This window comes from Gekko japonicus, unplaced genomic scaffold (assembly GCF_001447785.1).
Source record: "Gekko japonicus isolate JY-2015 unplaced genomic scaffold, Gekko_japonicus_V1.1 scaffold2148, whole genome shotgun sequence".
Taxonomy (NCBI): Eukaryota; Metazoa; Chordata; class Lepidosauria; order Squamata; family Gekkonidae; genus Gekko; species Gekko japonicus.
This window is the reverse complement of record NW_015169239.1, coordinates 233,702-248,646: the sequence shown is the minus strand read 5'-3', so window position 1 is coordinate 248,646 and position 14,945 is coordinate 233,702. Positions and strand designations below refer to the sequence as shown.

General features: G+C 46.5%; 1 protein-coding gene across 1 annotated transcript in view; it reads right to left on the bottom strand.

The window, feature by feature from the left end:
• The window catches only part of MAN1A2 (mannosidase, alpha, class 1A, member 2), a 71,424-nt gene that overhangs the window by 17,410 nt on the left and 39,069 nt on the right, over positions 1 to 14,945 (bottom strand). Inside the window, exon 4 of the mRNA XM_015416458.1 lies at positions 2,468 to 2,586. Coding sequence (XP_015271944.1) covers positions 2,468 to 2,586 — 119 coding nt within the window. The remainder of the gene's footprint in view (positions 1 to 2,467; positions 2,587 to 14,945) is intronic.

Here is a 14,945-nt window from a genome sequence, read left to right as displayed (position 1 = left end):
CTATATCACATCTATTCAGTAATGTCCAGCAGGGGTTTTCTGAGTGCTGAGAGGGCTTGTACAGTCCCAAGACAACTATCAGTACCCATCTGACATCTGTTTACGAAGCACTTGCGGATTAAATCCATTCACATCCATTCTGATCCAGTCTCCATGATGGATATAGCACAAATGCAGGAGGCTCCCATGAGAGTCTTTCGCCAAGTTTTTCGAGATGAGTTAATGCAGCCTGAGGATGTTGATAAGGGGCCTACCACCTGGGCACTCAACCTTCGCCCTTGGCGTATCAGTGGGGAGGGGGCGTGGCTGGAGGGGGTTGGAACCCGGGATGGTGAATGCCTCCTCCTTGTGGTTCCAGCTGCTCCGAACCCTGGCAAACCAATTATAGGTCATCTCCCCTTTTTGAGCAGGTGGTGGATGTGCAACTCCAGACGCTCCTGGGATGATGCCGATTTATTTTCTAAATCCTTTTCAATCTGGCCTCCGACACAGTTTTGGAATTAAGGCAGGTTTCAGGGCCCGGATGGACTGCCTGCATCACAACAGGAGGTGTGGCCTTGTTGATGCTCTCTGTTCTCTCGGCAGCTCTTGGGCTACAGTACCCTTCTGAACTGCCTGTCAGAGGTGAGAACTGGTGGCACTCAGTTTGGGAAGTTCAATTCCTACATCTTGGGCAGGTTCCAGAAGGCAGTGCTGGAGGACTATCGTCTGTCCCCATGACATCCGGCACTTCTTAGTTTAGAAAAGAGATGACCCCCCGGGGGGGGGGGACACATGATACAGGTTTATAAAATTATGCACAGTGTATAGACAGTGAACAGAGAGGACTTATCTCAAAATACTAGAACTCGGGGGACATCCAATGAAACTGCTGGGCATCAGATTCTGGATGAACTAAAGGAAACAGTTCTTTACACAACAAGAGATTGAAATGTGGAATTTGATGTCGGAGGAAGTTGTGATGGCCACAGGCGTACACGGCTTTAAAAGGGGATTAGATTCATGCAGGAGAGGTCCATCAGTGGCTACTAGCCATAGTGACTGAAGGGAACCTCCACATCCAGAGGTAGTAAACCTCCAAATACCAATCTCAGGAGGCAACATCAGGGGAAGGCCCCAGTCTCTACGCCCTGTTGTCAGATCCCAGAGTAACTGGCTGGCTACTGTGTAAGGCAGCACGCTAGACTAAATGGGCCACTGGTCTGACCCAGCAAGGGTCTTCCTGTGTTCTTAACCAAATCTCTTGATTTCTAAACAGACAGTTAGGATTGGCAATGGGTTAGATGCGGACACTTAATTCAGAGAAGACAAGTTCTGAGGGTAAGCAGAAGTCCTCCCATTCTGGAAGGGGTTGCACTCCAATACGCAACTTTGGGAGTGCTCCTAGATCTCGCCTCGTCCAAGAATTTCCAAGAGTTCCAAGTTCTCTAAAGCTTAATTCTATATCTATTGTGGCTGACAGATTGTTCTAGAGTGCCAGTCTCTTGCAGAACAAACAAACAGCAGTCTTGTGGCACCATAAAGATTAACCAAAGTTTACTGCAGCATAAGCTTTCATGAACTAGAGCCTACTTCTTCAGATGCTACAAGGAAACCTCCACTTTGCATTCATTTCATGTAGGGTTGATACCCTCCCCGTAATGGGCAGGTTAAAGGGGTCATAAAATGCAGGGAGAAGGGAAGGAAATAAAAATTCAAATTTAATCAGGAAGAATTACAGAGACGATGCCCTAGTTAGGCTAAGCTAGTTAGCAGCTGTGTGATGGGTGGGGAGTCAAAGGTTTTATGACTACGGTCCAGAGATAAAGAGTTCCACTTCAGCTGGAGGTGGGGGAACGAGAAAGCATGAACAAAGCTTATTGTTATTTTTCTATAAATATGCACAACTGTGATAAGCAAATCAGATTTTTCTGGTTCAAAATCTCAGAAGACTAAGTGAGATTTCTGGGAGTGTAATTTGGGCTTTATGATAATCCCTAGAAGCAATGAGACAAAAACCTGAAACCTGGTTTGCTTTTTAAAGTATGGCTCCCTATAATATGATGAAGCAATGCTAGGAACTTTGATAATTTTAGCACTTAATTTTACAGTAACTGTAGGGTTAATTTTTACATGCTTATATTTCCTACTGTCTTGCATACTATAAAGAACAATTTCTTTTCTCAATAAAAAAGTCTCTACAGGTTTTCGGTCTGGTTTTGCTGGTTATAGTTCAAAGAACTGAATTCCTCCCTTATTTATTTGTGCTAGCCGATTTAAAGGCTGATAACCATCCTTTAATAGATAAATCCTGGGAAACTCTGCAGCTAAATGGTTTGCATAGGCAAAGACTTCTGAAATTGTTTAGACCAGATTCTTTAATTGGATGCAGGAGGGGAACCTCTCCTTACAAAGCAGCATCAGATTTCTTAGAGGTTCTCCAGGAGAGGCACCAAATACATAACATGCTAGATGAAGTTATACTCACCACGCTAAAGTCGAGATGATTGTCAATCCAGTCCTGCCCTTCTTTGAATTCATCATGAAGGCCCATAATGTAGAGTGTATCCAATGCATCTACTATAGTAGCACCCAGCTGTGAATTTCCTAGAGGCCAAAAAGCAGAACTTCTATCATAAGTAACTCTTCCAGTGAGAGGAAACATTTTCCCTTTGATCTCATCGTTATTACCAATTAGCTGGAGATGCCCTTTGCAACAAGTCAGTTCCCTCCCACTACTGATCAAAATGACGACTCAGTAAAGAATAGGGGTTGCAACGGAAATCACAACTTATTCTTCACTATACTTTGGGCATTCTTTTCAAACAACTCCAACAATGACAACTCCACTTCCAGCAAGTGACCCTGCCGTTTCATGTGACTTCTTATTCCTCAGTGAAAACTCCAAATGTCCTATATGATATGCTGCCTTAATCAAGATCATGACAGTTAAAGCGACAAAATGAAAGAAGGAAGCCATTTGCTCGTATCGAAGCCTCCAAGCCAGGGGGGGTCAATGGCCTGTGGGCCGGAACTGGCCCACTCAGGGCTGTTATCCAGCCTGCAAGCAGCTGATGCAAGGGAGGGAGGGCAGGAGGCTGCTGGGGGGGGGGGGAGGGAGAGGTGTGAGCAGGCATGTGCAGTGAGGTGTGTGGTCGGAGCTGTCAAGAAATAGAAAGGAACCTACTAAGGGGAAGGACGGCGGAGGGGAAAAAGGGTGGGGGGGGGAATGGCAGCAAAGGTGGAGAAAGAGGAGGTGTGGCATTTTTTCCCTTCCTCCAACAGCAGCTCAGTGAGGATTAGAGCTGTGGAGGGGTGCAGCTGAGTGGCCGGTGCTGCCACCATGGCACCACACAGTGACCCGTGAGGAGGGTTGGTGAGAGCAGGCATGCGGAGTGGTGGTTTGCTGATGAAGGAACGGGGCCGGCAGGGGAGAGGAGGAGGAGGAGGGCCGGCACACGGATTGGGAGGCAACTGGGCTGTCTTGAGCGTGCCGCTCTGACGGGAAAGACACCCCAGCCCTGGGAGCAAGTGGAGGAGCAAAGGGGAAAAGGGGCATCGCTGTTGTGAGCCGGGAGGTAGAGTGAGTGTTGGTGTGGGTGGGGGGATGGCGCCCTCCCTTCTCCCCCCATCTGTTCTCAGCCCACGGAGGAGAAGGGGTCACAGGAGGACAAAAAGCACCCCTGGGAAGTTTCAGAAACAGCCTTGCCATCAGGCCTTCCCCCTCAGCCACACAACGTCTGTGGGGAATGCAGGAGGGATGGGAACTGAGGACGGGAGGATCTAGGAGAGCCAGGTTCAGCCTCCCCTCCCCCTGAGCCTGGACCCTGCCGTCTGGGTCACCCAGGGCTGGCCACTCAGCCTGGACCGCCTCATAGGGTTGGTGGAGGCGGTGGAGGGTAAAGTCCAGTGGGCCTCCTCGAAATCTTCAAGGGTCGGACGGGGGAAATGAGGAAACAAAGAGCAAGAGACGGATCATAGCAGTGCTCAGCTGCTGAGGCTGGGCATGGGGGGGGGAAATGCTGAAAAACTACCTTATTTACTTGCAAGGAAGACGACTCTCGTCTCCTAAAAAATGCTATATGTACAAAAAGTAATTTGTATGGAAATGTAAGATAACCCTCCTTTTATTATATCCCTTGGAAAAAACTAGTTTTGCATGCGATTAAATACATTTATTGGGGCATTCGTGGGTTCCCCAGTAAATCAACTGCTTTCACTCCTAGGAATCAATTGCTTTTGTTTGTATTTTGAGTAAAAATTATATTGTTAAATGGGTTTGCCTGTATCATTTACGAAGTTTACATCTGAGGGTACCTGGCATTACATTTTATGGCACCCACGGCCAGGCCTGACAAAGTAACATTCATGTCAGATATGGCCCTTGTAACAAATGAGTTCAATGCCTCTGCTCCAAGCAAACAGCACAGCATGTTTCCTTCTAACTAGGGAATACTGAATATATTTTTCAAAACCAAGACGTTACTACAGTTCTAGAGAATCTCTTGGCTACACAGTCTCCACACGCACTGCCAATAAGTGACTGGACGACAAGAATAACACACCATTAAAAATGACAAAGTTATACAACCCCATTATTCATCACTCAGTTGCGAAGGAGCAGAACTTTATTGTTAAAGGCTGGAATACTGAATAGTAAAATGAAACAATACCATTTTATACTTTATTAGTCAAACGGAAGGAACTATTGCACTGTAATCCAAAGTACTGAAAGGCTTTACTTTTCTCAACAGAATATTTAATTTTTGCGATGAGATCCTGACTACTTTCACAATCTTTTTTTTTCAAGCAGCAGGGCAGAAGCAGGAGCACCCCCTCCCCAGCCCCCAGCTCCCTCGAGGGAACTGCTACTCAGGACAGGCTTCAGGCCTCCTCCCTGTGGAATTTTACCCTCGACCAACAGTACTTCCGCCTTGTCTGGATTAAGTGTCAGTTTGTCTGCTGACATCCAGCTGTTCATCATTTCCAGACACCGATTTAAGGGTGACTGAGGCGAAATATGGACGGCATCGTTCTGGATATCTCGCTGATGGCCTCTCAGCCATTTCATACAGATGTTAAAAAGGCATGGGAGAGAAGATGGAACTTAGTCACGCCCCCTGCCCAATAAGCCAAAAGCAGAACAAGTAGCATCCTAGCACCACCTTCTGACAGCTGTAAACCAGGTAGGACTGAAGCCACTAACCCCCCTGCCCAGGCACACATCCCAGGAAGGCATAACAGTTAATAGTACTGAAGGCCACCAAGAGGCCCAAAAGCACTGTTCCCTCTAAGCCAGGGGTGGCCAAACGTGCTTAACATAACAGCCACATAGAATGAACGTCAGATGTTTGAGAGCAGGAAGACATGAACAAATATCACACACACGTTTTTATTGGGAAATATGTAAAATTTGCTTTTTTATTAACATTAAATTGGACTGTGTGAAAGAGCCACATGTGGCTCTTGAGCTGCAGTTTGGCCACCCCTGCTTTAAGCTGTGCGCATGACCACAGGAAGCCCCGCTCAGCAGCCACCTGGAGCCGCGCAGGGTCTTGCACTGCCCACTGCCCATTTTAAGATTACAGCATTTACATTCTGGCTCAGGATGTGAACTGTTCCACTCAATGGGGGGGGGGGATTAGAGGGAACATTGCCCCAAAGGTTGCATTGCTGCCTTGCAAAGGTAATCTGGCGGAGTCACCAGGACAGTTTCAATCGCATAACCATGCAGGAAAACCAGAGGGAAAAGGAGCTTTATGCAGAATGCACTGAAGCTGTACGGCAACTGTTCTCTCGGGCTTCTTGGCTACAGATGGGTAGATTAGAATACTGGGTAGAAGTCATCCAAACTTCCATGGAGTCCAAGGAAGGCTACTATCTGCCTCCTTTAGAATTTAAGGAAAGGACCCTGCCGCAATTGAGCAGCCAGAGCGGCCAAGGATGGAAGCGGCAGCCCACACTGCTCCCAGGAGTCTGTCCTCGTGGTCATGTCTAACAAGCTGTGAAGAAACAGTAACAGCTGTATTTAATGCTGTAGTCCAGGGAAGAGCAAAGACAAGTAAACACCTGCAAAGCGTCTAACAGTTTTGTCACAGTGAGCTGCTGAAGGAGGTCTGAATGTAAATATCACAAACAGTTTTGCCCCTCATGAAACAAACCTTTGATTTTCAGAATATCTGCTCCCTCCTACAAACAAGAAATACAACTCCACAAAGGGGAGTGGGGGTATGGGGGAATGCACAGCCTTTCTAAAGCTAACTCTTCCTCCCACTGGAATGCCCATCCAAATGTGTGTCCTGTTGAAAGGTAAGGGAGGGCAAAGGAATAATTGCGCACCCAAAGGCAGATTCATCTCCCTGCCCTGCATGACTTTTGACAGGATGCACGTCTCAACGGACACCCCAGTGCATTAGAAGAAGAAGAGAAGAGAAGGATTTATACCCCGCCCTTCACTACCCAAAGGTGTCTCAGAGCGGCTTACAAACTCCTCTCCCTTCCCCTCCCTACAACAGACACCCTGTGAGGTGGGTGGGGCTGAGAGATGTCTGATACAAACTGCTCTTTTTCAAGGACAGCTCTTATCAGAGCTACGGCTTGCCCAAGGTCATCCAGCCAGGTGCAAGTGGAGGAGTGTGGAATCAAACCCGGTTCTCCCAGATTAGAGTTCGCACACTTAACCACTACACCAAACTGGCTCACACTACACCAAAACTGGCTCATGGGTTACAGGGAAATTTCCTCCTGCTGCGGAGTAACGAGGGCTACAAACAGGGATGAAAAAGGTGAGGGAAAAGACCAGAAGGCAGAGAGACTGTTTGGTGCCTTCTTGGAATAGTCAGTACATTGAACTTTGTGAAAATTCAACTGAACATGCCTCTAAATAAGCAGTGATTTGTTAATGGATGTTGACAAACTGGATCCAGCCTGGCTATGCCGTTCTTGTATTGTAGGCTACTGTAGCATTTATCATATGTATTGACTCCCTTTTTAGTACAGCATCCTCTGCCTTTACAACACTCTCCCTTCATTACAGCACATCATGCCTCAGGCAGTTTTTCTGTTTGCCTTGTTTTCCTGTTCTGTAATCCACATCCTACTTCTGTGTTGCTTGCTGGAAGTCCCAGCGGCCTGACTGAATTGCTTTTCATATTTTATAATTTACCTTGAGTCTTAATGGGAAAAGATAGTCTAAAAATGAAGATAAAATAAAAATAGTGTAATTTACAACAAAAGAATCACTTCCGCCAATGCTGTATGGTAAAACACGATCTGCGCACCATTATTGTTGTTACGGGGAGTGGAAATTCTTTTATAAAATGTACTTTTTCTTCAGATCTACCCATTCAGTCCTCTCAGTCTCTTTCAAAAGAAGACTTTCTCTTTTGTTTCTCTTTGTTGTTTTCTGTTCTACCTCTATGTACCTTTTTGCAACTTCAGCCCTCGCAGGGCTTTAAAAAAGTCCCCCCCCCCCAAGTTACACACCACAAGGTGTTCTACCAGGAGGGTAGGAAGCCTGGCAACCATCAAAAGAGTCGGGGGGCGGGGGGGAGAGACACAGAAGGCATGTGATGTCAGCGATCTTACCGACACCACTTCCAGGTACAACCCAGAAGTGGCAATGAGTAGCTCCAGGAATCGCTGGAAACTCTATGGTAAAACCATAGCTGTAGCCATAGCAGGACACCTGGCCACACAAGCTTGGGAAAATACTCCCTGCTTCTGAGCGCCTGCAAAATGACATTCTGAAATTTTATAGAACTTCCCTCCCTCCTTGCCTCTCCTCTCTTTGAATTTCTCTTTTAAAAATGGAATTGATTCGAAACAGAGTCCAAATTCCTAAAAAGAAAAGAAACCGACTGTTGGATTTCAGGGAGAAGGCCTCTTAATGATGCTACCCAACGTTACTTTGAGGTGAGGTAGAAACAAGAGCTGTTCTAGGCACAGAGAGCAGCAACGCTGAAGTGCAGCGGCAGAAACAGGAAAAGGAGAAAAATGAAGGGCGAGTCAACCAGCAAAATGGGAAGAAGAGGAGCTGGTTTTTATACCCCACTTTCCTCTATTTAATCATCTTATACTTGCCTTGCCTTCCTCTCCCTACGACAGACACTCTGCGAGGTAGGTGTGACTGAGAGAGCTCTGAGAGAACTGGGACTGGCCCAGGGTCACCCAGCGGGCTTCAGGTAGACTCTGTGAGCATCTGTTGTATAAGGCTCCCATGGTCTACATTGTACTCTAGACGCAGCCAATATTTTACTGTCGTAAGCAGTGTTCCCTCTAAGCTGAGTTAGTGTGAGCTAGCTCACAGTTTTTTAGCCTCTGGCTCACAGATTTTTGTCTTAGCTCAGGAAGGATGGCTCCAGAGCCAACTAATTTATGCAGTAGCCAAATCACTTGCTCAGAACTTTAATGCCAGTAGCTCACAAAGTAGAATTTTTGCTCACAAGACTCCATAGCTTAGGGGGAACATTGCTGGCAATCCTAGTTAATAGAAGGGCTGTTCCCTCCGGATACAGAGCGGAGGTCTTTTCCTTTCCATTCTCAAAGGCACAATTCAGTCCTTCAGCCTTTACTTCTTCTTCTCTCTCTTCCGTAGCCCAAACTGGAATGTTTAGGTTTGTGCCCATCCCTATTCAAGGCTGTTTATCGCATGACAAGCCCTTCCTTTTCCTCCTGCTGGATTCTGAGACACAGTTGACACTGACAGTCACTGCTGTGTTATGACTTCAGATGTCATTTAATCTGCTTGTGCTGTCAGAAAGTTGTTACGTGAGCAGTGTGACCCCATATAGGTAATTGTTGCCCACAATTTTATGATGTAATGTCAAATACCCTCTGCTTTGGAATCATGAGTGATTCAGCTCAGTACTGAGGACTGGGGAGAGGGGGATGAGTATACAGGGAATGTACCTTTTGGTGGCTACACTGGAACTGGCTGGCAGGCAGGCATTTCTAGAACATCATCAAGGGCTTCCTGTAAGTCCCACGGAGTGCACAAGAGTTGTCCTGTGGCAACCAGTACTGCCTCTTTAAGGTCAGTGTGGAGGCAGGCAGGCTCAGGCGCAGCCTCACAAACTGAATCAGTTTTGGAAGCTGGTGGTCAGGCCTGGAGAACTTTGGTTCGAGGGGATGATGGGGGGCACTGTTATTGGGCAATTAAATGTAACTGGGGATGGTTAAAAGGGTTAAAAGATTGACACAGTTCATAAGAAGTACAAAGATGAAAAGTCTGAATGAAGTATAAAAAGCTAGTTGGAGATCTCCTCTCTTGGGTTTTTAGTTAGTAGTGGGTTCTTTACTTTCTCCCTTATATGTAGCTTTCCCTTTCCCTTTTTTCTGTTCTAGTTTTTGTAGTGTTTAAAAATTCAATAAAAAAACCCCTCCGGGGGCTTAAAAAAAATATTCCAGTTTGGGGTGGCTCCTGAACCGAACCAAAAATGCCCCAAACCGAACTGGCCAGTTTGGGACCTCCTTTTTCCTGGCCGCAGCAAGCTGTGACCAGGAGAAGGGGTGGGGGGACACCCTGGAAGGGTTAAATGGCTGCCAGCCATTTAAACCTAACAGCCGACAGGTGGACTTGCCCCGCTGTTGGGTTTAAATGGCTAAATATGTAACAGACTGGCATCAAAGACGCTAGATATATTCAATCATGTCAGTATATAATTAATCACAAAGTGAAACTGTGACATTATTGTAACAGTAAATATAATTAATAAACATTCATGGAACAATTGTGATTATAAGAATACATGCAGTTATTTTGACTGTTATAAAGTGATTGCTGCTGACGAGAACCTCCGGATTAAGTTCCGTTTCGACTCTTCGTCTGAACAAATCGAATAAGGGTTTCTCAAACTCCTATTATTTTCCTAGCCACGATTTCTGCGTGTCATGCAAACATCTTCAAGTAGTGTTAATCAATAATTCATCTTCAATATGCACGTTACATCGGGCGTTCTACAAATCAACTGAAAGGCAGCCATTTCAGCCTCACAGAGGGGTTGGTGCGCCCATTCGCTGTTAGGCTGAAATGGGTGGGAGCCATTTAAATGTAAGAGGTGAGCTGCAGACTTGCGCAGCTCAGCTGTTAGGTTTAAATGGCCCGAACAGCCAAACTGGACAAAAGACCAGTAAATGTTTGGGGAAGCCACCTTCCCCGAACACTGGTTTGGGGGCTCTGAACTGGGCCAAGTTCATGTCGAATTTTGGCTTGTGAACCAGTTCATGCCCATCCCTAGCCTTGTCATCATGGGATAAACCATCTGGGGAGGTGCTGTGGCTCAGTAGTAAAGCAGCTGCTTGGCATGCAGAAGGCCCCAGGGTCAATCCCTGGCATCTCCGGTTAAAAGGACCAGGCAGCAGGTGACGCAAAAGACCCCTCGCTTGAGACCCTGGAGAGCCGCTGCCAGTCTGAGTAGACAGTACCGACTTTGATAGACCCATGGTCTGATTCAGTATAAAGCAGCTTCATGTGTTCAACCAGGAGACAGCCCGCATAATGGCAGGAAGGGGTGGAGCTTGTCTCCGTGGTTAGGCGGGTTGGGCTTATTATGTAACAAAGAAGGCTGGGGGTGACATCCACAGTAAGGCAAGGCTAGCAGGAAGCACCTGCCATGTAGAGAGCAGAGTTTGGTCCCTAGGGGCCTAAGCCTCACACACATAAGAGCGAAAGACAGAATCTTTTTTCCATCAAGTGAAGAAGGGAGAACCCGATGACATTTGCTAATAAAGATGAATGGAGACTGGCGAAGACCAAAGGCAGTGCTGAAGCTGGCAAGCTTGCTCCTCCTCCTCATTAACACATATACATTTTCTGTGAACCCTGGAATCATCCATGTCAGCTCTGAAAAAGGAGGAGACTACTGCTTCCTCTTCCCTTCACTGTGGATAACGAGTAACAAGGATAGTGCCCAATGGCTTGACCTCGAGCTGTCAACCCAGAACCTTACTTATTCAGCCATGTGTTGCCTTCCATCTTTTTTGGGGGAGGCCGACTCTGACGGCGGTGGATTCAGCACCAGAATTGCATCTGTGAGGGAGGGCAACTGCAACCTTTACGAAAATGCCAGACTCCAAGAAATCAATAGGACCCAAGGGCTGCTGACCCTGGGTGGAGACGCTCCATCTCTCATGACAGACCGGAGAACTGGATATAACTGGGGTCACTGTGAGGAGATCACTCTCCCAGGGATTCTGCTCAGTGATGAGGAGGTTCTCTATTTGTTGTTCAAGAACTTACTCAGGGACTTACTGAACAAAACTGGGGTCATCTACCTACTGTCAATGGCCATAGTGACCATAGGAAGCTACTGGGCAGGAAGCACAGAGAGGAGAAAAACGGAAGACAGCGTTGGTGAGATGACAATTGACAATTATGTCCACTTCACATGTACTTGCGCGGTATTGGCCACTTTCACGCTTCTTGCTCTCTACTGCTTCTATGATTACTTAGCGCATGCATTGATGGGAATTTTCTGCCTATATGCATCTTTCAGCCTATACAGCTGTTTGACTCCATGTGTGAACCAACTCCCACTTGGAAAACATGCACTTTGTGTGCCATATTTTCACAAACATCTAGAGATCAGAAGACTGCTGCAGGCAGGGCTTTGTCTGTCTGTCACGGCAACCTGGGTTATCTTCCAAAAGGACGATAAGTGGAGCTGGGTTTTGCAAGACGTGTTAGGGATCTCTATCGGCATTTACGTTCTGAGGACAGTTCATCTGCCCACCTTGCAGGCCTGCAGCTTGTTTTTATTTGCGCACCTGTTGATCGATGTGCTCAGCATGTTTCTCACTCCTTTCCTAACTAAAATGGGGAGGAGTGGCACAGACGTGGCAGCTTTCGCATCCCCTGACTTGGAAGAGATCCCCTTTCTGCTGAAGGTACCAACAATATCCTCAACATCAGATCCGGAGGGCAGCTCTTTTACTGCTCTAAGTCTTGGAGACATTGTCCTTCCAGGTTTGCTAGTCGCCTACTGCCACAGATTTGATGTTCAAGTCGAATCCTCGGGCATCTACTTTCTAGCTTCTACCCTGGCCTATAGCTACGGACTCTTGGCAATGTTTACAGTGGCAACATTCTTGAAGGCAAGTCAGTCAGCGCTTCCGTACTTGGTGCCCTGTATACTCATCACGAGCCTGACTGTTGCTGCTTGTCGCAAGGAGGTGATTATCTTCTGGACAGGGGTGGGCTCTGCAGATGACATATCTCAACCTTCCTCACCAAAAGTCATCAGCTACACAGACACACCGCCAGATTCAGAGACACAGCTCCGTCAACAAGGAGGGGAAAAACAAATCAGCATTCCACTGGATGAGGAAGACCTTAACAGCTCTGGCTTATACAGAGAGGAGTTATCCGAAGACACACTCCAGAGAGGTGACTAATTGATCAACATTGATCAAATGCAAGACCATTAAACCTCATTTGGAAATTAAGTTGCATTGTCCACCTTATTGGGAAGTGCAGTAATTTAGAACGTAGGGTTCATCACCCATCCATGTCAGCTATGTCCATCACACTCTAATGTGACCGGTACTTCATGCAGATGAGGAGTGGAGATATAGACTTGATAGAAAGGGTGGGTTCGTCAAGGGTAGCAAGCAGATTTAATGTACAGCTAATGCACCATGCACTTTCTCCCATTTGTGAATGGTTGTCACTCACCCCTGTGAGAAAAAATAAACACCGATGATTCAATGTAGGACTTAAAGTTTGCCATCCTTGAGGGTTCAGTCTTCTCGCCAAGCCTCTAACATTTATCTCAAACCACTGAACAAGACCATTTGTAGCTTCAGAATTGGGTATTAATAGACAGGTGACAGCCAGCTATGCTTGTCTTTCCAAATCTCCCAAAGCAGTTGTCTTGCTCTTATGCTAATATATGAAGATTGTACTCGAGTGGCTGAGGGTGAACAAGATGAAACTGAAAGCAGCCAAAATGGAGGTATTATAGGCTAGAAACTGGTAGAGCTCTTGGAGATGTCAGTTGGGGCAGCGGCTAGGAGTGCTTTCTTCCATCTTGCCCACAGAGCATTTATTTTTATTTATTTTACTTAAAAGCTTTGTGGGCTACTCTTCCACTCAGCTTAGAATGCCCAAGGTGAAGAACAATGGCAACATGAAAAAAGCTTGGAAATACAAACGAGTACATAAAAACTTGTAAAAAGACATGTAAACATATGGCGTCATGTGGGTAGCCATGTTTGTTGGTAGTAATACAGCGAAATTTGAGTCCAATAGCACCTCAGAGACCCAGATGTTTTCCCCAGAGTATAAGTTTTCGCGAGTCAATTGGGCGTTGACTCATGAAGGTTTATAACCCAGGGAAAATCTGTTGATCTATAAGGTCTTACTGGACTTGTCGCTTACTCATGAAAACTTACAGAGACACACGAACAGGAGAAGAAAGCCACTGCTAGTGAGTGAGGGAATGCCAAACAAAACAGGAAAGTCTTCATTAGGTGGTGGAAGACAATGACAGAGGGGGAGAGACAAATCTCACTAAGGAGGCAGTGACACAGTTTTGGTGTCACGACTGAGAAGGCCCTTTCTCGCATGGCCACCCATCTAGCCTTAGATGTCAGCTGTCGGGGGGGGGGTCCCCCCCCCAAGCAGAGTCTCTGACGATGGTTGGAATGATAGGGTTAAGCTCCTATGGGAGTAGCCAGTCCTTAAAGTATGCCGGCCTCAAGCCACAGAAGGCTTTGATGGTTAACAGCAGCACCTTGCATTGAGACCGGAAGCAAATTGGCAGCCAGTGTAGACAGAACAAGACTGGAGTTACGCAGTGCCTACGACCCACTCCAGTCAACATCCTGGCCGCAGCACCAACTCTAGCTTCTGGACAGTTTTCAAGGGCAGCCCGTATGAGACAAAACCAGAGTCAAACCAGTGTACTCCTCTTTGAAATTCTGTTGCCGTGGGAACTACCTGATACAATTATATAGGTTCACTTGAAGAAGCACAGGTGAAACACACAGGAATAGTGTATCCGAATAAAACCACTCTTTTCCACTGCACCGTTTTTTTTCTTTTGCTGCCTCTTTGGTGCATCCCTCTTCTCTTGCATTTCACTTACCTCTAAAGCCCTTCTCGCATCTTAGGATCCACACAGCAGAAAGAAGACCACATTTCCCCATAGGAATCCACAAGATACCTTTCTTCAGCCCAGCAATGCCTCCTCACTCAAGGGAAAACATTCTGCTATGGCTCATGCGGCCACAGCTTTTCAACTCCTACTTCTGCCTTGTCTAAGAGACTCCTGGAATAAGTCCAGAAAGCTTCACCCCTGTGACAGACTGCACTTTTAAAAGCTTAGAGGTGCTGTGTAAACAGATAAAGAACTATGAAAGGTTAATTTTTCATAGAAGCCAGAGAGCCTTGAGTGACAGGCTGTTCCAAGCAATCTGATTGGTTAGCATCAGCTGAGCAGAGAAAGTCTGGAGAGAAATGCATGCTGAAGAGAGATTCAATCAGATTTCTGCCTTGACTGAGTTGAGTACTGACGTCTGATCTCAGCCCTAGCTGAGAAGAGTCAGCTGCTAACAGTTTCAGAATTCAGCCTTAGCTGACAGCAGTTAAACACAGACAGGAGAACTGGGGGGAAAGTTGGCAAGTAAGTTTGGAAGACTCCTATTCAGGCCAAGGAAAGGGGACAGATCTTCTAAAGAGAGAAGAAAATTCCCTACCCAGTCAAACAGGGAGTTAGCTCTGAAGAGTGCAGAGATCCCTGGTCTGATTTGGTTAGAAATTGCCTTTAGAGGCCTTAAGAGTCAGTTAAAAACTCAAGATGGGTACTGGTCTTTCAAGAGGAGGAGTCTGGGTCAGTGTTCCCTCTAAGCTGAGTTAGTGTGAGCCAGCTCACAGTTTTTTAGCCTCCGGCTCACACATTTTTGTCTTAGCTCAGGAAGGACGGCTCCAGAGCAAATTAATTTATGCAGTCGCCAAATGGCTGGCT